Source organism: Staurois parvus, unplaced genomic scaffold (genome assembly GCF_062004578.1).
Source record: "Staurois parvus isolate SC_StPar_1 unplaced genomic scaffold, SC_StPar_1.0 ptg000439l, whole genome shotgun sequence".
In the NCBI taxonomy this organism is placed as follows: Eukaryota; Metazoa; Chordata; class Amphibia; order Anura; family Ranidae; genus Staurois; species Staurois parvus.
In genome coordinates, this window is record NW_028318235.1 from 1468554 (window position 1) to 1491201 (window position 22648).

The 22648-nt window shown below is 41.8% G+C and overlaps 1 protein-coding gene across 2 annotated transcripts in view; it reads right to left on the minus strand.

Annotated features, from left to right (window-relative positions):
• The window catches only part of LOC149454032 (lysine-specific demethylase 4B-like), a 247291-nt gene that overhangs the window by 42820 nt on the left and 181823 nt on the right, over positions 1-22648 (minus strand). For both annotated transcript variants that reach the window (XM_089687863.1, XM_089687862.1), the window contains 2 exons: positions 11778-12004; positions 9578-9692 (listed from right to left, as the gene is read on the minus strand). In XM_089687863.1, coding sequence (XP_089543989.1) covers positions 9578-9692; positions 11778-12004 — 342 coding nt within the window. The remainder of the gene's footprint in view (positions 1-9577; positions 9693-11777; positions 12005-22648) is intronic.

Genomic DNA, 22648 nt, shown 5'->3' on the forward strand with positions numbered 1-22648 from the left:
ATAGGTAGTGAGGAGGTGCACATTATGCTATCCACACCTCTGAGCAGAAGCGAAATGCCGGACGTGAATTAGTAAGAGCACAAATATAAACTGAAGCACTGCAGAAGAATCTTCAGTAATCTTCAGTTTGTCTTTGCTTACCTGACCTGCTGATTCTGCCTCACCTGGCTTGCCTTTTGAATTCCTTGGGGTGTCTACTTTCCAAAAAGGGGTCATTGGGGGGGGGGGGGGGGGGTTTGGTGATATCCTGGCATTTCAGGGCCTCCGAAACTGTGATAAGTAGTGAGGAAGTGAAATGAGGAAGTTACGCACCTTCAGACTTTCAAATTGGTCATTGGATTTCAGGCTCCTGCATGTGGCTAAGCTCCCAAAAATTCTCACACATGTGGTATCCCCATACTTGGTAGAAGTAGCAGAATGTATTTTGGGGTGTAGTTCTACATATACCCATGGCTTGTGTGAGCAATATATCATTTAAATGACAACTTTGTGTAAAAAATACAATAAAAATGTTTTTGGCATTTTCCAAAAACTTGTGGAAAAAAAATAAATCTTCCATGGACTCAACATGCCTCTTAGCAGATAGCTTAGGGTGTCTACTTTACGAAAAGGGGTCATTTGCGGGTGTTTGTACTGTCCTGGTATTTTAGCACCTCAAGAAATGTGATAGGCAGTCAGAAAGTAAAAGCTGTGTAAATTCCATTATCTATACCATAGTTTGTAGATGCTATAACTTTCACACAAAGCAATCAATATACACTTATTGGGATTTTTTTTTTTACCAAAGACATGTAGCAGAATACATTTTGGCCTAAATTTATGACTGAGTTTACTATATATTTTTTATAGCCAAAAGTAAAAAATATTGTTTTTTTTTCTCAAAATGTTTGGTCTTTTTTTGCTTATAGCGCAAAAAAAAAAACAAAAAACCGTACAGGTTATCAAATACCACCAAAAGAAAGCCCTATTTGTGTGAAAGAAAGGACATAAATTTTGTTTGGGTACAGCTTTTGCATGACCGCGCAATTGTCAATTAAACTAGCGCAGTTCTGTACAGCAAAAAATGGCAAATTGCAGTATTTATACCATAGTTTGTAGATGCTATAACTTTACACAAAGACGTCAATATACACTTATTGGGAGTTTTTTCACCAAAAACATGTAGCAGAATACATTTTGGCCTAAAGTTATGACTAACTTTGAGTTTACTATATAGTAAACTCAAAGAGCACAAGTGATCAAATACCACCGAAAGAAAGCTCTATTTGTGTGAAAAAAAGGACAAAAAATTTCCTTTGGGTACACCTTTGAATGACCGCGCAATTACCAATTGAAATAGTGCAGCGCCGAATAGCAAAAAATGGCCTGGTCCGGAAGAAGGGGTAAATCCTACTACGTTCGAAGTAGTGGGATACCTAGCAGTACAACCTTCATGGGATACCTAGCAGTACAACCTCTGTCCATGGAGTACATTTCACATCTAAGTTCTGGAAGGAACACCTGCAAAGCACTTAAAATCAAGATTTCGCTTTCACCATCCTCAGACAAATGGTCAGACGGAACATATACATCAAACACTAGAACAATATATCTGGTGTGTTTCATTATTTCCAGAGGACAACTGGGAATTGCTTATTCCTTTAGCAGAATTTACCTACAATAATTCTTTGCACTTGGCCACAGGGCAGACGCTGTTCTTTGTAAACCTTGGGTTAAATCCATCCTTCTTACTTGACTTTTGCACCAGTCCCAGCACTTCAAGAAGGGCTAGAATATCTACAGTCTAATAATACGATTTTACAGGAAGCAGTTACTAACATCCAGAAATTAGGTCCAAGATATATCGGCCAGTTTGTTGTGAAGAGGAGGATCAATCCTGCAGCTTGTGAGGCATCACTACCAGAAACATATAACATGCATCCAGTTTTTTCATGCATCTCTATTAAACCGTGCTGTGTTGAGCCCCTTCCCTTGGCGCAAATCTGGACCTCCAGAACTTACAGTGACCAATGGTATTGAAGATAACAAAATTTAGACTATTTTGGACTTTGGAAGAAGAGGTCACATTTGATATTTAAATAATTGGAAAGGCTATGGTCCAGGGAAAAACTCCTGGGAGCCGTAAACCAATGTTCATGCTCCCAAGACTGGTAAGGCATATCCTGAGAAGATGTCCCAGATTGGCATCCGGAAGCTGTCCAATAGGGAAGAGCAATGTAAGAAAGGTTGGATTCTCAACAGCAGAAGGAAACTAGTGCGGGCATATGCACGTACACATTATGTTGCCCACACCTCTGAGCATAAGGGAAATGCACACACACACAAACACGTGTTTTGGTGCTCATATAAACTGAAGCACTGCAGAAGGATCTTTAGTTTGTCCTTGCTTACCTGACCTGCTGATTCTGCCTCACCTGGCTTGCCTTCTGGACACTGCTACTGCCTTTTACTTTGTATCTGGTCTGTCTGGCTGTTACTATTGTCTCCTGGACTCTGTCTTCTACCACAGTGCCTAGTTCTTGCCAGGAGATTTTCAGCTCCCCGTTCTACTCATCTGGCTATAACACAGAATTTTTGGGGACTTGTCCTACTCTCTTTTCAAACCTGTCCTGTGGTCTTTGTTTTTTTTTTTTTTGTTTTGGAATTTTTTCTTTTGAATTTTTTGCAGTCTTGATTCCCATTTTGCATATTTTGGTATATACCTTAACTTTCAAATGATGGTGTTCCTTGATTTTTAAAATGCCCTTTTCTTATTTTTTTATGGCTTTTTTACGTTTGGCCACATTGGTGTTACTTTTAAAACATATTGCCCATGGTAATATACAGGAGCATCTCAATAAATCAGAATATCATAAAAAGCTAAAGTGATATTAAAGGCTTAATTTTTTTTTTTCAAATAACAAACACTCATCATACTCACCTGCATTCAGCAGTGGCTTTGCAAAGAGCAGTCCGAATCCTCCTCTTCTCAGGTCCCCCACCGATGCTCCTGGCCCCTCCCTCCTTTCGGGTGCCCCCACAGCAAGCAGCTTGCTATGGGGGCACCCGCTGCTCTGTGTTTCCATTCACAGACGGAGCCGTGGCTTGGTTGGCCCTGCCCCCTCTCTTCCCATTGGCTGTGATTGGCTCCCACTGCTGTCTCAGCGAATGAGGAGAGGGAATCCCTTATATCACAGGATAAGATGGGGTTTAGGTGAGTATTGGGGGGGGGGCTGGGGGAGCTGCTGCACAGAGGTGTTTTTTTTTACCTTCATGCATAAAATGCATGAAGGTAAAAATCCTTGAGCTTTTACAACTACTTGAATTTATTTCAGTAATTCAATTTAAAAAATTTAAACTAATATTATATAGATTCAGTTTACACAGAGTGATATATTTCAAGCGCTTCTTTCTTTTAATTTTGATGATTATGGCTTACAGCTAGTGAAAACCCGAAATTCAGTAAAATTAGATTACATAAGGCCAATAAAAAAAAGGATTTTAATACAGAAATGTTGGCTTACTGAAAAGTACGTCCATGTACAGTATAGTAAGCACTCAATACTTGGCCGGGGCTCCTTTTGCATGAATTACTGCATCAATGCAGGCGATCAGCCTGTGGCACTGCTGATGTGTTATGCTTTGATAGCAGCATTCAGTTCATCTGCATTGTTGGGTCTGGTGTCTCATCTTCCTCTTGACAATAACCCACAGACTCTCTATGAGGTTTAGGTCAGGCAAATTTGCTGGCCAATCAAGCACGTTGATATCATGATCTTTAAACCAGGTATTGGTACTTTTGGCAGTGTGGGCAGGTGCCAAGTCCTGCCGGAAAATGAAATCAGCATCTCAATAAAGCTGGTCAGCAAAGGGAAGCATGAAGTGCTCTAGAATTTCTTTGGACTTCATAAAACACACTGGACCAACACAAGCAGATGACGTAGCTCCCCAAGTCATCACTGACTGTGGAAACTTCACAGTGGACCTCATGCAACTTGGATTCTATGCCTCTCCACTCTTCCTCCAGACTCTGGGACCTTGATTCCTAAATGAAATGCAAAACGTACTTTCATCTGAAAAGAGGACTTTGACCACTGAGAAACAGTGCAGTCCTTTTTCTCCTTAGCCCAGGTAAGATGCGTCTGACATTGTCTTTGGTTCAGGAGTGGCTTGACACAAGGAATGCTATAGTTGTAGCCCATGTCCTGGATACGTCTGTGTGTAGTGGCTCTTGAACCACTAACACCAGCCGTAGTCCACTCCTTGTGAATCACCCCCAAATTCTTGAATGGCCTTTGCTTCACAATCCTCTCATGGCTGCGGCTATCCCTATTGCTTGTGCACCTTTTTCTACCACACTTTTTCCTTCCACTCAACTTTCAATTAGCCACTTGCCTACCAAGCAGTGTTACCCACTTCCTGCCCAGGCCAATTTTCAGCTTTCAGCGCAGTTGCACTTTGAATGACACTGTACCCAAACAACATTTTTATCATTTGTTTGAGACAGATAGAGCTTTCTTTTGGTGGTATTTAATCACCACTGGGGTTTTTATTTTTAAAGACTGAAAATTTTGAAAAGCAAAGTTTTTGCTTAGTTTCTGTTATAAAATTTTGTCAATAAATAATTTTTCTCCTTCACTGATGTGCACTAAATGATGCTGCAGTGATGTGCACTGATAGGCGGCACTGATGGGCATGGACAGGCATCACTGATGGGCACTGAAAGGCAGCATTCATATATGGCACGGATAGGCGGCACTGACTGGCACTAATACATGGCACTGACTTGAACTGTTAGGTGGCACTGATTGACACCTTGTGGAGGGTGTCAATGACTGTCCTCTGGATAACTGTCAAGTCGGCACCATGATTGTGTAACCTACTGAATCAGACTGAGAGACCATTTAAAGGATCAGGAAACCTTTACAGGTGTTTTGAGTTAATTAGCAGATTAGAGTGCGACACCATGAGTCTACAATATTGAACTTTTTCACAATATTCTAATTTTCTGAGACGCTGAATATTGGGTTTTCACTAGCTGTAAGCCATAATCATCAAAATTAAAAGAAAGAAATGGTTGAAATATATCTACATCTGTATAATATATGAGTTTAACTTTTTGAATTTAATTATTAAAATAAATAATTTTTTTTGATGATTTGATGTTTGCATACAGTCGATTTGAAACATTCCCATTTCTGCTTTGTGTTCTTTGATGAAATATTTCCTTTCAATCTAAAGCCCAGTACACACATACTGAAATTTTTGTATATGTGCACCGCTGTCTGTTCAATGGAGGCCAGTATAACTGCTTCTGTTGAACGTAGAGCAATTTTTTTTTCCACACAAAAGTTAAAATTTGCTTTTTTTGGCTAAGAAATTACTTAAAACACCCAAAATATTATACATTTTTTGAAAGCAGTCTTGTAAAATAAAAAGATGGTATTTGCAAATTTTTATGTTGAAGGATATTTTCAAGAAAAAATACAGTAAAATGAATTTTAGCGCATACAAACACAATTTAATTCCCACTTTTGTGTACAATATAAAAGATGAAGTGCATAGAGTAACTAGATACCAAATGTGTCAGGCCTCCAAACTGTGTGCACACGTTAAATGGTGAAAAATTACAGCATCCAAAATGATCAATAGGAGACACTTTCAAGGTGACAATGCAATTACATACAAATGCACACACATTTTCGGGTATGTGCAGGGCAATGGAGTTGCTTTTATTAAAAATTATTTACATTTTTTTACTTTTATTTTTTCATTTAAACTTTATTGCGATCACATTGTGGCTAACAAGCCCCCTTTGTGATAGTATTGACCCCCAATGTCTCCCCTGCACTCTGCTCCAGCTGGCAGAGCACTGGAGTGTGCTCAATAAGCTGTGAATCCCACTTTCCATCCAAGATTTTGACAGCTCTGAACCAGAAGTGCTCATAGCTAAGCACTTTCACATTACTGCAGAGGAGATTGGGGATGGTAGATGGTAGCTGTTGGGGTCACAGACGACCAGGAGTAGTGGGAGAGCCAGGTGGCAGGGATAGCACTTACCATTCAAGTAAAAGTGATCAGGTGGCTCCACAGCCGACGACATCTCTTTTATATTAAAGCCAGGAGCTTGAGAAGAAATATTAAAACAAGCTCACAGCTGATACTGCAGCTGTTGGCTTGTATTAACCTGTTCACTCTATCCATATACCAGACACATCCAAAGAAGTGAACCAGTTAAATAAAATAATGAACAAATAAATGATAACCAGGTGTTCTTTTTTTATGAACATTAGTATTAATCTTAATATGGTTTGAGATGAAGAACAAATAATTGCTCCCAGGCGTCATGTACAAACTGTATCAAAAATTGTTCACCAGAATGAAATGCTGACTTAAAGACCAATAGAGTCTAGTTTTGGAAATAAAACAAAAACACAATGATAAAAGCACAAAAAATGTCAGCACGAATATTATAACAGGATATAGATTACGTAAACAAAGTCCCAGGATGAATATAGTTATTAGTCCTGGTCTGGTCTGCAGCAAGTAAAACTCGACATGCACTGATACTAGTATGGTATGAGGACAGCCTCTCTATAGCTGATAAGGAAGCAAGGGACTTCAATTAATAGAAATAAAAGCATCCACCCACATTAAGAGAATGCTTCGGGGCTAGTTCACACTAGATGCAGTTCAGTGTGCTTTTTTTCTGCATCACAAATGCATGCACAGTGTTTTACATGTATTCCAATGGCCCTAGTTCACACTAGTGCAGTCAGTTCCAGTCAGTTTCCGATGCAGAGAAAAAAGTAGAATATGTTGCATTTGTTCTGCACATAATCATACTGTAACATGGAAAACTGCATCAAAACTGCACCGGAACTGCGTGTGGTGTGAACTGTAAGCAAAAATGTATCCAGAATGCACCCGAAGTGCATTTTTGTAGTGTGAACTGGTCCTCAAACAGCACACAGCCCCCTGGATACTACATGAAGTGATCCCTGATGTAAGTGGATGCATGTATTTATTGTGGAATGGCTCTATCACATCATTCTAAAGTTTAAGATTGAGAAATTCGGTGTACACACACCAGATCACATTGAAAACATTTGAAAAAATGTGACCTAATTGGACTACTACGTTTCCTGGTCTGCTTGAGCTTTTAAGCTCTACATACCCATAATCCATTTTTTTATAACCTAGTGTAGTCCTAAAAATATGATTTGAGACTACTTATCGAGGTGCACTAGAAGCTGGTGAACTAAATCTGATTATGGATATCCTGTTTACCTGCTGCTGCATTATCACCCTACTACAGTGAAGGAAATAAGTATTTGATTCCTAGATTGTAAGCTCGAAAGAGCAGGGCCCTCAATCCCCTCATGTTTTGCATTGTATTGGTATTGTTCTGTCACATGTTCTGTCCCCCTTTGTAATGTACAGCGCTGAGCGAACCATTGGCGCTTTATAAATACTGTATAATAATAATAATAATTTGATCCCTGCTGATTTCGAATGTTTGCCCACTCACAAAGAAATGATCAGTCTAAAAATCAAATGGCAGGTGTATTGTAACACTGAGAGACAGAATAGGAACAAAAAATGCTAATGAAATGCATGTCTAACAAATTGTGCACTGATTTCCATGTTCATGAGGGAAATAAGTATTTGATCCTCTTCACAAAACATGACTTAGTACTTGGTGGCAAATCCCTTGTTGGCAATCACAGAGGTCAGACGTTTCCTGTAGTTGGCCACCAGGTTTGCACACATCTCAGGAGGGATTTTGGCCCACTCCTCTTGGCAGATCCTCTCAAAGTTATTCAGGTTTGGTGGCTGATGTTTGGCAACTCAAACTTTCAGCTCCCTCCAGAGATTTTCAATCGGATTAAGGTCTGGAGATTGGCTAGGCCACTGCAGGACCTTAACGTGCTTCTTCTTGAGCCACTCCTTTGTTGCCTTGGCCGTGTGTTTTGGGTCATTGTCATGCTGGAACACCCATCCACAACCCATGTTCAATGCCCTGGCTGAGGGAAGAAGGTTCTCACCCAAGATTTGATGGTAAATTGCCCCGTCCTTCATCCCTTTGATGTGGTGCAGTTGTCCTGTCCCCTTAGCAGAAAAACACTCCCAAAGCAGAATGTTTCCACCACGTTTGACAGTTGGGATGGTGTTCTTGGGGTCATAGGCAGCATTCCTCCTCCTCCAAACATGACGAGTTGAGTTGATGCCAATGAGCTCGATTTTGGTCTCATCTGACCACAACACTTTTAACCAGAACCTCATTCAGATGTTCAGTCCCAAACTTCAGACAGGCTTGGACATGTGCTTTGAGTAGAGGGACCTTGTGGGCACTGCAGGATTTCAATCCTTGTCAGCATAGTGTGTTACCAATTGTTTTCTTGGTGACTGTGGTCCCAGCTGCCTGGAGAACATTGACAAGATCCTCACGTGTAGTTCTGGGATGATTCCTAACTGTTCTCACGATCATTGACACTCCACGAGGTGAGATCTTGCATGATGCAGCACACCTAGGGAGACTGACAGTTGTTTTGTGTTTCTTCCATTTGCGAATGATTGCACCAACTGTTGTCGCCTTCTCACCAAGCTGCTTTGGTAGCCCAGTCCAGCCTTGTGTAGGTCTAGAATCTTGTCCCTGACATCCTTGGACAGCTCTTTGGTCTTTGCCATGGTGGAGAGTTTGGAATCTGATTGTTTGATTGCTTCTGTGGGCAGGTGTCTTTTATACAGGTAACAAAATGAGATTAGCAGCACTCTCTTTAAGAGACTGCTTCTAATCTCAGCTTGTTACCTGTATGAAAGACACCTGGTAGCCAGAAATCCTGCTGAGTGATAGGGGATCAAATACTTATTTCCCTCATGAATATGCAAATCAGTGCATAATTTGTTAGACATGCATTTTTTTTTTATTTTTTGTTGCTATTCTGTCTCTCAGTATTACAATACAACTACCATTCAATTTTTAGACTGATCATTTCTTTGTGAGTGGGCAAACATTAAAAATCAGAAGGGGATCAAATACTTATTTCCTAACTTATCTGTATAGATTGACCATTATTTGCCCAGGTCACTGCATCCGATGTACATGATTCAGGTAATATCCCATTTACTAGCAAATCTGCTGTGCTTTGACTTCTGCTTCACATAAGTGCAAGAACAGCAGTTCTTTTGAATGGGCTGATGTGCCTACATTTCAAGCAAGGAAAAGGTGCATGCACCTTTTCCAAAAATCATCCACATGGAAATCACATGGTCGAGCTGCACTGCGGGATGAGATGCGTGCCCATGTCTCACAAAAGAAACACAACGATTCCAGCACCCGCAACCAGCCAGTGAGCTAGTGTGAACCTAGCCTGATGGAGAGTTAAGTTACAGTATGCTCTACAGAATTACTCTTATGACTTTGGTAAGTGAAATATTCTCAATATTTTTAATAAAGCTGAAAAAGCAAAAAAAAAAAAAATGTGAACCATATTGTGGTACTAACAAAAACAGGAAGCTGCAAAAGAGAATAATTTGAAGTGGAATGATCAGAAGCAGATTAAAATGGAAATTTATTTTGGGAAACAACACTCACCATCATCACTGGATACTTCTTGCTTCACCACAGACATAGGGGAGCGGGATGGTGGCCTGCCTAGCGGATGGCGTCTGCTCTTTTTAATCTCCATTTTAGAGAAAAGGACAGTATGCTGAAAAACAAGTTTTTCCTATAAGTTGTCACATGACATACAGTAGCTTGTTATTTGGAATACAAAAACAGTGTTCCAATATGGTAATGTATGCTTCAACTTGGAGATTCTAAAATACAGTTATCACTGCAGTATACAAAGGAGCCTTTGTGAGGCACTGCAGCTTCAACATTATCCAAACAAAGACTAGTTATAAATTGGGGTGGCTACCATCTTTTTAAATAGTTTGTTTGCTGGATTTGACGTGGGGACACATTGGATGCCTTCAGCTGACACTCTGCCCTTGCTGGGTGTCTAATATGTGGCTGTGCCTTTAAGGAGGAGTGGCCTCTCTCCAAGTAAGCGCTCTCTTAATTTATCTACTGCTATACTGTATATGCTCCAACTTGGAGACTCTCAAATATAGTTTTCCTTCCACTTCACAATTATGTGCCACTTTGTGTTGGTCTATCACATAAAATCCCAATAAAATACATTTATGTTTTTGGTTGTAACATGACAATATGTGGAAAATTTCAAGTGGTATGGAGCCACTTTTCAAGGCACTGTATTTGCAACAGTATGCATCTTAACACGAATGGTTAGACAGGGTCAATTTGGTTTTTTTTTAATGCTAGCTGCTAAATGTGCTAGGAGCAATGTGCCAAACCCTTTCATGCAAAAGCTAGTTATTAATTGGGTTGGTTGAAATCTTTTTGTATAGCTTGTGTTAATGCGGAAAGTGGGGAAGCTTGTATTATTTAATAACTATCTCTGAGAAATCATGCAAAGCAAGTGAAAAACCTAAAAACGGGACTAATGTATTTCAAGTAAAATAACTTTCTTGAAGTACACGGATTGGGATCTGTAGTTGATCTGATACAATGGGTAACACTTCTGCCATCAGGAGAAATTGGACACTGGCTAACAAAAAAGCCACTGGCCAGCCCCTCCTGCCCCCAGCATACTTCCATTTTGTAGAAAAGCAGTACTTGGGAGTAGGTCACAAAATACAGAGGGGGGACCTATGCCCCTTTATCAACTTCATGAAATTTATTTTACGGACAGTATATTGTAATACGAGTCACAGGATAAGTAGTTATTCTGATATAGTTGGGACATCCAACAACAAGACAACAGAATAAAACAATTTTAAGTGCAGCTTGCAGCACAAAAAAGCTGTGTGAAGACAAAACAAGACAAAAGAATAAAGTGCATCTCACAGCACAAAAAGCTGTGTGAAGGACCTTGCGCCCAATTAAGCTGGCATCAGCTTAAAGCGGAGTTCCACTCACGCTGTCAAAAGATAAAAGTCAGCAGCTACAAAAACTGTAGCTGCCGACTTTTAAAAAACACACACGCACCTGTCCCTCGGTCGCATTGTGTGTCCCCTGCAGCCCGTTTCACCGGTCTTCTTCTCTCCCTGGGCGCTGACATTTTCAGTGTGGGCACCCAGCTGAGACAGCTGGCAGCTGCACAGCCAGGTACCCACTGCGCATGTGCGAGTAGTGCTGCGCTTCCTGAATGGTCCTGTAGACTTTTGGGACCTGTCACGTGTCCCAAAAGACTACGGGGAGGGAGGACACCTTCCACTTCCGATCGCCTAGCGATCGAAGCGGCAGTGGGAGTGGGTACCTGTCAAATTCGGGTACCCGCTACCCCCCGCCCCCCACTCCCCAAAGGTGCCAATTCTTAATGGGGAGCGGGAGACCAGTCTTTAAAGCGAAACTTTCCCTTTTGGGTGGAGCTCCACTTTAATTTGAGCTGAACAGCCACCCAGGATAACATTATTAGTTTCAAGGAGCAGAAAAAAAAATGCTTCTAGGAGCTTAAAAAATGCTAGTGTACATGGAGCTTTATATGCTGATATGCTTGCACTATGCAGGATGATCTACAGTTAATATATCTCATATGCAGTGGTGTGTAAGTCTGAAAAAAACAAAAAACAAACGAATCCCAATTGGTCCAAAACTTTTTGTAATGGCACTTTGTATTTATTTTTACTTTTATATATTATACTCACAGTCAGTTCTGACATACTTTTAACTAGTTCTAACTGACAGTTTTATAAAGCATGACAAAAAAACGATGTGCATTATAGCAAACCTTAGGTACTCCAAGTTTCTTTGGACTATCAAGAGAAGTCTGTCCTTTTCGTTCTGCTGGGTTCCACTTATTTTTTTCTGTTGCAAAATGTTCAAAAGCTTCCTGGCATGACATCCTTGACTTTTCAAACACAACCTTCTTGGTACGTGGTACAACATAGAGTGTTGGAACAAGCTGTCTTGGCTTGAATTCACTTTCTTCTGTGAGGTCCAAAGAGAAGTCACTGCCTTTAGGAATAGGGTCAGAAAAGAAATCAGCTTAAATGAAAACTCAAAACATATATTTTTGGAAATATTTTAGTCAAATACTGCATGACTTTGAAAATTGTACTACATGCAGTTTTTGCAGCGTACACCAAGGCAATGCGGTGGAGTTAATTGATAAAATAGAAAACAAGGCAATTTGCCTTGCTGAAAGTGGTTGCAAACCCTTATATATAACCAGTAACTACTCTCAGATGAAACAGAGAGATTAAACAAATCCTTCTACACAAGCTGTACCTGTTTATCTGGGTATTCTCTTCTCTACAACCGTTCAAAGTGTAGAATTTATACAGCTTGTCTAAGCTTTCCAAAAGAAGGGGGCATGGAGCTGAAACTACTTTCTGCAGATCTCAGTGAGGAGAGCTGTGACCTAACTGAAGGGAAGGGGCACACTCCCCTTCACACAGCACACAGGAACAGTTGAGGCTGTAAATCACAGTGTCAAGAAAACCTGTCAGAAGTCACTCATGCTGATAGCAGAGGGGTGAGGACGGAAATTATGCTTATTGCTCTGGATTGAGACAAGTACGCACTATAGCAGGATATGCTTTTTTTTACTTTATGTCTGAGGTTTACAACCACCTTAAGCACTGGACTGCGCTGGGAAAAGCTGCCCAGGGCAGTATCAGCATATCTGGTGTGAACAAGCCCTATGGTTAGAACTTAGAAGTCCTTTGTCACTCTATCCAAAAACCCCAAAACTCAAACTTTCACTTTAATTCCAACTCTAACATAATGTTTAGTGCTAAGGACTTTAATCCCTATAGGTCATCATTTAGTTTAATGAGTACAAGAGCCATCCAAGAATAACAATCAACATTACCACACCAAGATTTTGATGCTAAAAACGAATGATCACATTAAACCTGCTGGGCTGAACGAAAAAATAAATACATACAGTCAGGTCCATAAATATTGGGACATCGACACAATTCTAACATTTTTGGCTCTATACACCACCACAATGGATTTGAAATGAAACAAACAAGATGTGCTTTAACTGCAGACTGTCAGCTTTAATTTGAGGGTATTTACATCCAAATCAGGTGAACGGTGTAGGAATTACAACAGTTTGCATATGTGCCTCCCACTTGTTAAGGGACCAGAAGTAATGGGACAATTGGCTTCTCAGCTGTTCCATGGCCAGGTGTGTGTTATTCCCTCATTATCCCAATTACAAAGAGCAGATAAAAGGTCCAGAGTTCATTTCAAGTGTGCTATTTGCATTTGGAATCTGTTGCTGTCAACTCTCAAGATGAGGTCCAAAGAGCTGTCACTATCAGTGAAGCAAGCCATCATTATGCTGAAAAAACAAAACAAACCCATCAGAGAGATAGCAAAAACATTAGGCGTGGCCAAAACAACTGTTTGGAACATTCTTAAAAAGAAGGAACGCACCGGTGAGCTCAGCAACACCAAAAGACCCAGAAGACCACGGAAAACAACTGTGGTGGATGAGCGAAGAATTCTTTTCTTGGTGAAGAAAACACCCTTCACAACAGTTGGCCAGATCAAGTACACTCCCCAGGAGGTAGGTGTATGTGTGTCAAAGTCAACAATCAAGAGAAGACTTCACCAGAGTGAATACAGAGGGTTCACTACAGGATGTAAACCATTGGTGAGCCTCAAAAACAGGAAGGCCAGATTAGAGTTTGCCAAACGACATCTAAAAAAAAACCTTCACAGTTCTGGAACAACATCCTATGGACAGATGAGACCAAGATCAACTTGTATCAGAGTGATGGGAAGAGAAGAGTATGGAAAAGGAAAGGAACTGCTCATAATCCTAAGCATACCACCTCATCAGTGAAGCATGGTGGTGGTAGTGTCATGGTGTGGGCATGTATGGATGCCAATGGAACTGGTTCTCTTGTATTTATTGATGATGTGACTGCTGACAAAAGCAGCAGGATGAATTCTGAAGCGTTTTGGGCAATATTATCTGCTCATATTCAGCCAAATGCTTCAGAACTCATTGGACGCCGCTTCACAGTGCAGATGGACAATGACCCAAAACATACTGCAAAAGCAACCAAAGAGTTTTTTAAGGGAAAGAAGTGGAATGTTATGCAATGGCCAAGTCAATCACCTGACCTGAATCCGATTGAGCATGCATTTCACTTGCTGAAGACAAAACTGAAGGGAAAATGCCCCAAGAACAAGCAGGAACTGAAGACAGTTGCAGTAGAGGCCTGGCAGAGCATCACCAGGGATGAAACCCAGCGTCTGGTGATGTCTATACGTTCCAGACTTCAGGCTGTAATTGAGTGCAAAGAATTTGCAACAAAGTATTAAAAAGTGAAAGTTTGGTTTATGATTATTATTCTGTCCCATTACTTTTGGTTTCTTAACAAGTGGGAGGCACATATGTAAACTGTTGTAATTCCTGCAGCGTTCACCTGATTTGGATGTAAATACCCTCAAATTAAAGCTGACAGTCTGCAGTTAAAGCACATCTTGTTCATTTCATTTCAAATCCATTGTGGTGCTGTATAGAGCCAAAAATGTTAGAATTGTGTCAATGTCCCAATATTTATGGACCTGACTGTAAGCGTACCAGGCTTTAGAATGGTGATTTCCATCCAATTTGACAGAGCTTGAGCTATTTCGCCTACTGGGCACTTTTACCCCCTTCGTGACCAGGCCAATTTTCAGCTTTCAGTGCTGTCACACTTTGAACAACAATTGCATGGTCATGCGACACTGTACCCACATGCAATTTTTTTTCAGACAAATAGAGATTTTTTTGGTGGTATTTCATCGCCACTGGGTGTTTTATTTCTTGCACTATAAACAAAAAAGAGCACAAAAATTTAAAAAAAAAAACCAAAAGTTTTTCTGTGTTTCTATTACAATTTTGCAAACAGGTAATTTTTCACTTTCACTGATGTGCGTTGATGAGGCTGCAATGATAGGCTGCACTGAGGAGGTGGAACAGATATGCAGCAATGATGGTCACTGATAGGCAGCACTGACGGGTGGCACTGTTGGGCACTGGTCGGAGGCACTGATGTGTACTGGTGGGTGGCACTGCTGGGTGGTGCTGCTCTGTTCTATGACAATTGCCGGTTATCAGCAGTACTTTCCTGTGACAGCGTGAGAAAAGTGCCGCCAATAACCGGCAACTGTATTTACTCTGTGATCTGCTGTGTCATTGTACACAGCTGATCACGTGGTAAAAGACCGCTGTGATTGGTCTTTTACCTCATCATGTGATCAGCTAGGTCGGTAGGACACAGAGATCTCTGGGTGCACGGGGGAGGGCACGTTCTGGGAGGACGTCATATGACGACCTCCCAGAACTGGACAACCATGCTGTAGCCATCATTCGGCTATAGTGAGGTTGGTAAAAGGTTAAAGTGGCAGAAAACGACAAAAAAAAAAAGAAAAGAATCCACAAAAATGGTCCCCTGCAGGATAATAGCATAATGTGCTAGTATGCATTGCAGGATAATAGCATAATGTGCTAGTATGCATTGCATACTAGCACATTATGAAAGACAGACCTCAGAGCGAAGCCCTCCAGCAGTGCGCGATTACGGCTGACAGGGCTTTCATCTTCACCTGGTCTTCAGATGTTTGACTGGCTGAGCCGCGATAATGTAACACTGTGCATGCGCGCGGAAGTCACAGCCATGGCACGGCTCTCTCAATGGATGGCATGCCACCCATTGAGAACGCAGTGCGCATGCAACGCTGATGTCACCGGCTGCTACTATAGTAAATATCTCCTACACGGTGCATGTTTAGGTAGATAGATATTTACTGTACCTTATTTTAGGCTTATCTGTAGATACCACATTAAAGTGGTAGAGAAGTCCTCACTGTTTACCTGTGTAAAGCTCTGTGCATCCTTCTATTTCTGAATCAAAGGCAGTACATCATGACTTTGACCGAAGCGCTATACAAGGAGCAGATTCTACAAATACTGCAGAGAAGAGTGCAAAACCCAAACACACCATGAAACCAGCTCTCCGAAAACTATAAAACTACTAGAGATGAGTTCTCCAGCAATATTTCAGAGCTTCAGAACAGAACTTTGCACTGCATGTAACGTTATCAACGTTATCAAACAGTTGTGTGCAAAATATACAGTACAGCCTTCTTAAGGGAAACTAGTATAGAAGAACTAAGAACTAATCCTGAAATCTTGAACCAATAAAAAGGTCACCTAATGCAAGGTGTTAAGGAAAAGGCAGAACTCCGTGTTGTTCATCTGCAAGAGACCAGATCTTACAGATCCGCATCAGCTAGGTTCACAGCACAATCTTCTAGATCCTCTTGCTCCAGAAAACTAACATTAAGCAACAAGTCTATAGAGCAAGTGTAGAAGAAACTAAAGTTCGAAAATCCTTTTCTAGAAAAGAGGCAGAGATACAAGCTCAAATGAAAGTTCAAATACAGATCCTCCAAATGGAAAAGGAAGAAGCAGATGCCCCGACAAGGTTGAAAGTCCTTGAAAAAGAAATGGGAGAAAGTTACAATTCAGATTGTCTCATCCCAGTAGAACTGGAAAAACAAGCTGAACTCACCTAGCTGCAAATGCTTACGCCACCTCAGATTCACCACACAGATGTACCTACACAGCAAATATAACATAATACAACATGACGACCGACAACAAGCCACAGTTCAAGCTACCTTGAAGAGTCCATGCACACTGGCTTAAAAAAAAAAAAAAAAAAGTGGAATATAGCAAACCCCACCTTAGATAGGCGCTATGCCCGGGGGCGACCCTTCTCACAACTTAGTGCTAGAGTAGCGTATGCACTCTCTCTTGCAGTCAGTGGGGCTGGCAGACGTTTGGAGGGAACTTCACCCAACTGAGCGTGACTTTACGTTCTACTCAAATCCCCATGACAGTTTTTGTAGAATTGACCACGTATTTATGCATGTCCAACAGCTTCCCTTGGTCAGGCGGATATCTATCCCCTCCTCGCCCTGGTCAGACCACGATCTCCTGGTTCTACTCCTTGCCCTCTCAGGGTCGGCACGGCACCCCTTTCGCGGGTGCATTAACGAATCTTTATTGACCACTCAGGTCACCTGCCAACACATAGAATCCTTCTTGCATACATACTTTGCGGAAAACTTGGGATCGGTCTCTTCAGCAGTGCCCCTGTGGCAGTTGCAAAAAGCCACAGTGCGGGGCCACATTATACAGCTGGCGGCAGCTCGAGGCGAGAGCGCCATCTTTTGGATCTTCACTCTCTACTGGCCTCTGCAGATTTTCGTTGAAAATCGCACCCATTCGCGGTCCATAAATGCACACTGGATGCTCTGGCTGGAGAGTTGAACCTACTTGCTTCTTTGGAGACTGAATGGGCCTTGCTTTGGACTAAACATAAATTTTATTCCTGTGCTAATAAGCCGGGTATAATTTTGGCCAAGAAACTCAATTCCTTGGGGAAACCCCACAAACCGATCCGGCTGCGACTTCCTGCGGGAGGCTGTATCTCCAATCCCCAGCAGATTATTTCCCGTTTCGTGGACTTCCTTTCACACATTTACGCTAAAGCAGATCTCTTCCCTGTAGCTCAGGCAGAGGCATTCTTTCAAAGATCTCCGACTTCCTGGATTGTCCGAAGCGGAGCGGATGGCTCTCAACTATGGTGTCACCGTATCGGAAGTTCTTCAAGCTATCAAATCTCTATGGTCCACCGCGGTCCCGGGTCCTGATGGCTTCTCAGGTCTCTATTATAAGAAATTTGTGACCCTGTTGGCGCCCTTCTTAGCTGAATATTTCAATGAGTTACGACAGGGCTCTTTGCCCTCTCCGTACTCGCTCAGAGCTCATATCTCAATGATTCCTAAGACAACAGATGATGTGCAGGAACCGCAAGCCTTTTGTCCCTTTTCTCTTCTTAATGAAGATTTGAAGATATTCAGCAAGATTCTCAGTCTTCGTTTCAATAAATATTTGTGTAGTCTGGTCCACAGAGACCAAGTAGGTTTCGTACCTGGGAGGCAGGTGGGTGATAACGTTCGTAAAATGGTCCACCTTATACACCTTCTACAACAACGGAAAATCCCGGGATTCTTACTATCTTTAGACATATATAAAGCTTTTGATTCTCTATCCTGGGAATACCTGTGGTTTGTGCTGTCTCGTTGGGGCTTTGGGGACTCTATTCTTTCTTGGATGCAAGCCTTGTATTCTTCCCCTTCCGTTAAATACGCTGGATATTTCTCAGACCCCTTTCCTATTTGGATGCCCCCTGTCCCCGGCGCTCTTTGTCCTGGCGCTTGAGGTACTGGCTTTAGCACTTCGGGCTGACTGTAATATATCAGGTGTTCCATATGGGGGACAGGAACTTAAGTTGAACCTTTTTGCGGATGATGCCCTCGACTCTCACTAATCCGCTGGCAACGCTCCCAAATTTGCAACAGGTTCTTGCACACTTCTTCTTGATTTCGGGTCTCCGTATCAATTGGGATAAGATTGTCACTCAATATTACTTTGACCTCAGATTTGGTTTCGCACCTACAATCACACTTCCCCTACAAATGGGCTTTCTCATCACTTGAATACCTGGGCATTCACTTGACCACCACCTATGGCTCTTTATTTGCTGCAAATTATTATCCTTTGGTTCGCTCTGTGTACTCTCTTATGCACTCCTGGCAATTTCCGCACCTGTCTTGAATAGGACGGGTTAAGTGACATCCTGCCTAAATTGTTGTATTATTTTGCACCCTCCCAGTGCGGGTTCCTCCTCATTACCTTCGATTGATTCAGGCAAGGATTATGCGATTTTTCTGGGCCGACAGGTGCCCCAGAGTCTGCAGGAATACGCTTTTTGTCCATAGACTCCAGGGAGGTCTTGGGGTGCCTAATGTAACAAAGTATTATCAGGCGAGCCAGACTGCCCCACTGTCTATGTTGCATGCTTCCTCTGACGTTCTTCTCTGGGTCCTGCTGGAACTACCTAATTGTGTCCCTATTGCAATATTGACGCATCTATGGCTCCCCCCCTGCCCTACAACACTGAGTCCAATTTTGCTCCAGGGCCAACAAGTGTGGGACTCAAGCTTGATGTCACCTTTTCTACCTTTGCTCCCCATTATTAATAATCCTCTCTTCCCGCAGGGTTTGGATCAACCAAGGGCGTTCTCTTGGTGGGTGGCCAATGGTTTTTTGCAGGCGAGACACTTTTTGACTTCTTGGTCCTTCCCTACCTGGAATTCTCTTCGGGAGTCACGGGATGTCCCTCAGGCGGAATTTTTCCGCTACCTCCAATTGCAGCATTGGCTGACCTCACTGCGGGGCACTTCTGCTTTCCCATATCAGAAATCTGCCTTTGAACAGCTTTGCCAACAGCGTACGTGCGCCCCGGGCCTAATTTCTCTACTTTATGCAGTACAACGCGTACTTCTCTCTCATATGTCGCTCAGTGGGAGCGCGACCTGGGGGCGGTAATGGATCTGGAGGACTGGAATAGGACCTGGTCGTTTATAGCTAAATGTTCATTTAATACAACCACGCTGGAGGCAGCATACAAAGTATTGTTTCGCTGGTATTGGGTCCCGGCTCGTTTGGCCCAGGCGAACCCTGCCTGCAGTGATCAATGCTTTTGGTGTTGTGGTCATCGTGGAGATGTGTTGCATATATAGTGAAACTGATTCAATTTTGGTCTCAAGTGTTTTGCCTCCTTTTCAATTTGTTCCATTTCTCCATACGCCGGGATGCTCGGTAGGCTTTGCTTCATTGTCTCACCAGCAGAAGTTGGCTTTTTATTTGCTCTTGTTGGCAACTAGAACAATTACTCAGGCATGTCAGAGCCCGTCTGTCCCTCTTCAGGGGGTGCGGGACTGTATGACCACTCTGATGTTTAATGAACAGATGTCGAGTATCTAACAACTCCCAATGGAAATTTTTTTAAATATGGGAGCCGTGGTTGACATATGCCTTTTGCACACTCCCCCCGGCTAGTCTGGGTTTGTGATGTTGTTCGATACTAGCGTTCCCGGACCCCAGCTCCAGGTCTGAGGTGATGGAAAGCTGCCTTTCGTTTGAGCTACTGTCCATGTTATATCACTGTTTTTGTAATTCATGTGCCATTGATAGCCCCTGCGTGGGCGCACCTTTTGCTCTGTTGGTGTTAGAGCACTGTTTTACTTTTTTATGTGCCATTGATAGCTCCTGCTCGGGTGTGTCTTGTTGCTCAAGTCTTGTTGAAATGTTTACTAAATTAATAAAAACCATTGAAATACCAAAAAAAAAAAAAAACCCGCTGCTTCTACAGAAGTTTTGTGTTTTGCCTGTAGAAGCAGCCCAATGTTATCCTATGTGTCCATGCACATTAGAACATTTAGAGGTATACTTTAGGCTCAGCGTTTAGAGGCAGAAAAAACCCTTCTGGTCTGCATTTTTGAGAGTAGTTTTGTGGCAGAAAAAAAATACTGAATGCTCCTAAACTCTCCTAATCATGCTTTAGATGAGTCTTTATTTTCCTGCCAAGGGAACTGGCGTTTCTCTAAAGCCCAGTGTGCATGGACCCTGAACCACAGGGGAATGCTCTTGAAACATTGTTTTATACTGGTATACCCCAACTTTATTCACCAAAAGAACCTACACGCCCAAGATAATTCGGCATCAAAAGCTAGACCTTGTCAGATTCACTTTTAGCTCATTAATATTAGAATCTCAATGTTTGACGCATGTCCAGAGAATGACAGGGCCTGAAGGTCAACCTTTAAATCTGCAATCTCTGATCTCAACCTTACTGTCAAGGAGGAACTTGATTTGGTTTAAAAGTGGCAATGGCCAAAATCTGCAGATCATGTGAATAGACTAAGAGCAGTACTGCTGCATAGGCAAGACCCAAGCAAACGTATGGTAGCTCTGAAGCTATAGAAATTGCTTTATTTAAGATAGTTCAAACCTTTGCAAAAATAACCAACAACCAACAAGGATCATTGCAAGCTTCAAGAACTAAGTGACCTGCTGATGGAGCTAAATCCACTGGTGTCAAAATTACCTTATAGCCTTCAAGAGAATTGGGAAGCACAGGGCTCAAAATACAAAAGAGATAGTCATGTATCCTTCCCTCCATTGTCATATTTTTGCAGGTTCATCAGTGATCAAGCATGTTCAAGGAATTATCCCAGTTTCAGCTTGAGTGAACCCAACTTGCCAGATTCATTGTCAAGGTATGACAATACAGCAGATAAACAGAGATTTAAGAGGACCAATATATGTTAAACAGAGACAAACATTTCACCTGCCACATCCTCTTGTGCTGATCTGAATGTTTTTGGTGGTAGAGATAAAGATCCCAATCAATACTGTCCAATTTTATGGAAGGGAATTCCACAGCTTTACCGCTCTAACAGTGAAAAATACCCTTTACGTGGTTTAATCTTTACTTTTAGAGCAGTAAGAATGTAAGAATGTGGAACTTCCTTCTTCAGTTGGTGGTGTTAGCAGGGAGGGAAGATAAATTCAAAAAACCTTTAGAAGTGTTTCTTAGTGAGTGCAATGTACATATAGGAATATGTCAGGCTGAACTGGATGGACTGGTGTCTTTATTCAACCTTGCCAACTATGTAGTTTACAACAATTTCACCCTCTTAAAAGATACTGTGGGCTTAGGGCAAAGTCTTTGCAAGAGCGCAAGAAGCTTTTCCAGAAATCTGGGATATTCTATAGAAAGTGTGACTTTTTGGACCCCTGCGATTAAGACTGTGAAGTTATCAAGTGCACAGAATGCAACAGTGAAAAGCATGTTATAGTTATGCAGCCTACACCACTTCTTGACTTTCACATCCAGCTACACATTTAGCCCCGTCTCAAATCTGGAAGAGAGCAACAAAGTCATGTTTCAACTGCAACAGCTGCTTTCATGTACTGAAGTCTGTGGAGAAGTTTTCAAATCCAAATTCTGTGCAACCAGAGAAAGCTACCAGGATGTATGCCACAAAGCAAAACGTCTCTGGTTCAACACAAATTCTTTGAGGTCTTCAGTATAGAAGGACATACAACACCTTATACCCTGAACACCTGTTCTGGTCGTATGGACACTTCCAGCAGAAAAGCTAATGGGTACATGGTCTGCTTGATCTAAGGAAATATGGACATACCCTTGCCAATATTAAATTAATGTGACCAAGTTCCTGAAAACAGAGATTCCAACTACAGAACCATCACCAGTCAGGGCATCTGGATGATCAAATTCCTGCTAAGGATATGAATACTGAAATCTTAGTCTTGCTGGAAAGAGATATTTTCTTAAGGCACAGTGTAAAGGTCCAGACAATGCCCCATATGCACAAGGCTTGATTTGGGTAATAGTGGGTGATGTGTGTTAACGCAACTTCTTCAAAATGTACGTAGTAAGAAATCGGTGTACCACTCATTTCAAACAATGTCCTCATCACTATGAAGTGAAGGAGAAGTCTATCTTTTTTGATAACAACTTAGGGAACACTGATTCATACTATACATTATGATGAAAAAAAATAGACCTGTGATACATAAAATTAATCAAGGATGACTTCGACAGCTGGGTTTACTACTTCATGCTGCAAGATTAAAGCTTCCAAACAATCATGAGCAGGCTTTGTCCAGATTTAACACTGCAGCAAACACTAAAGAACAAGCCAGAA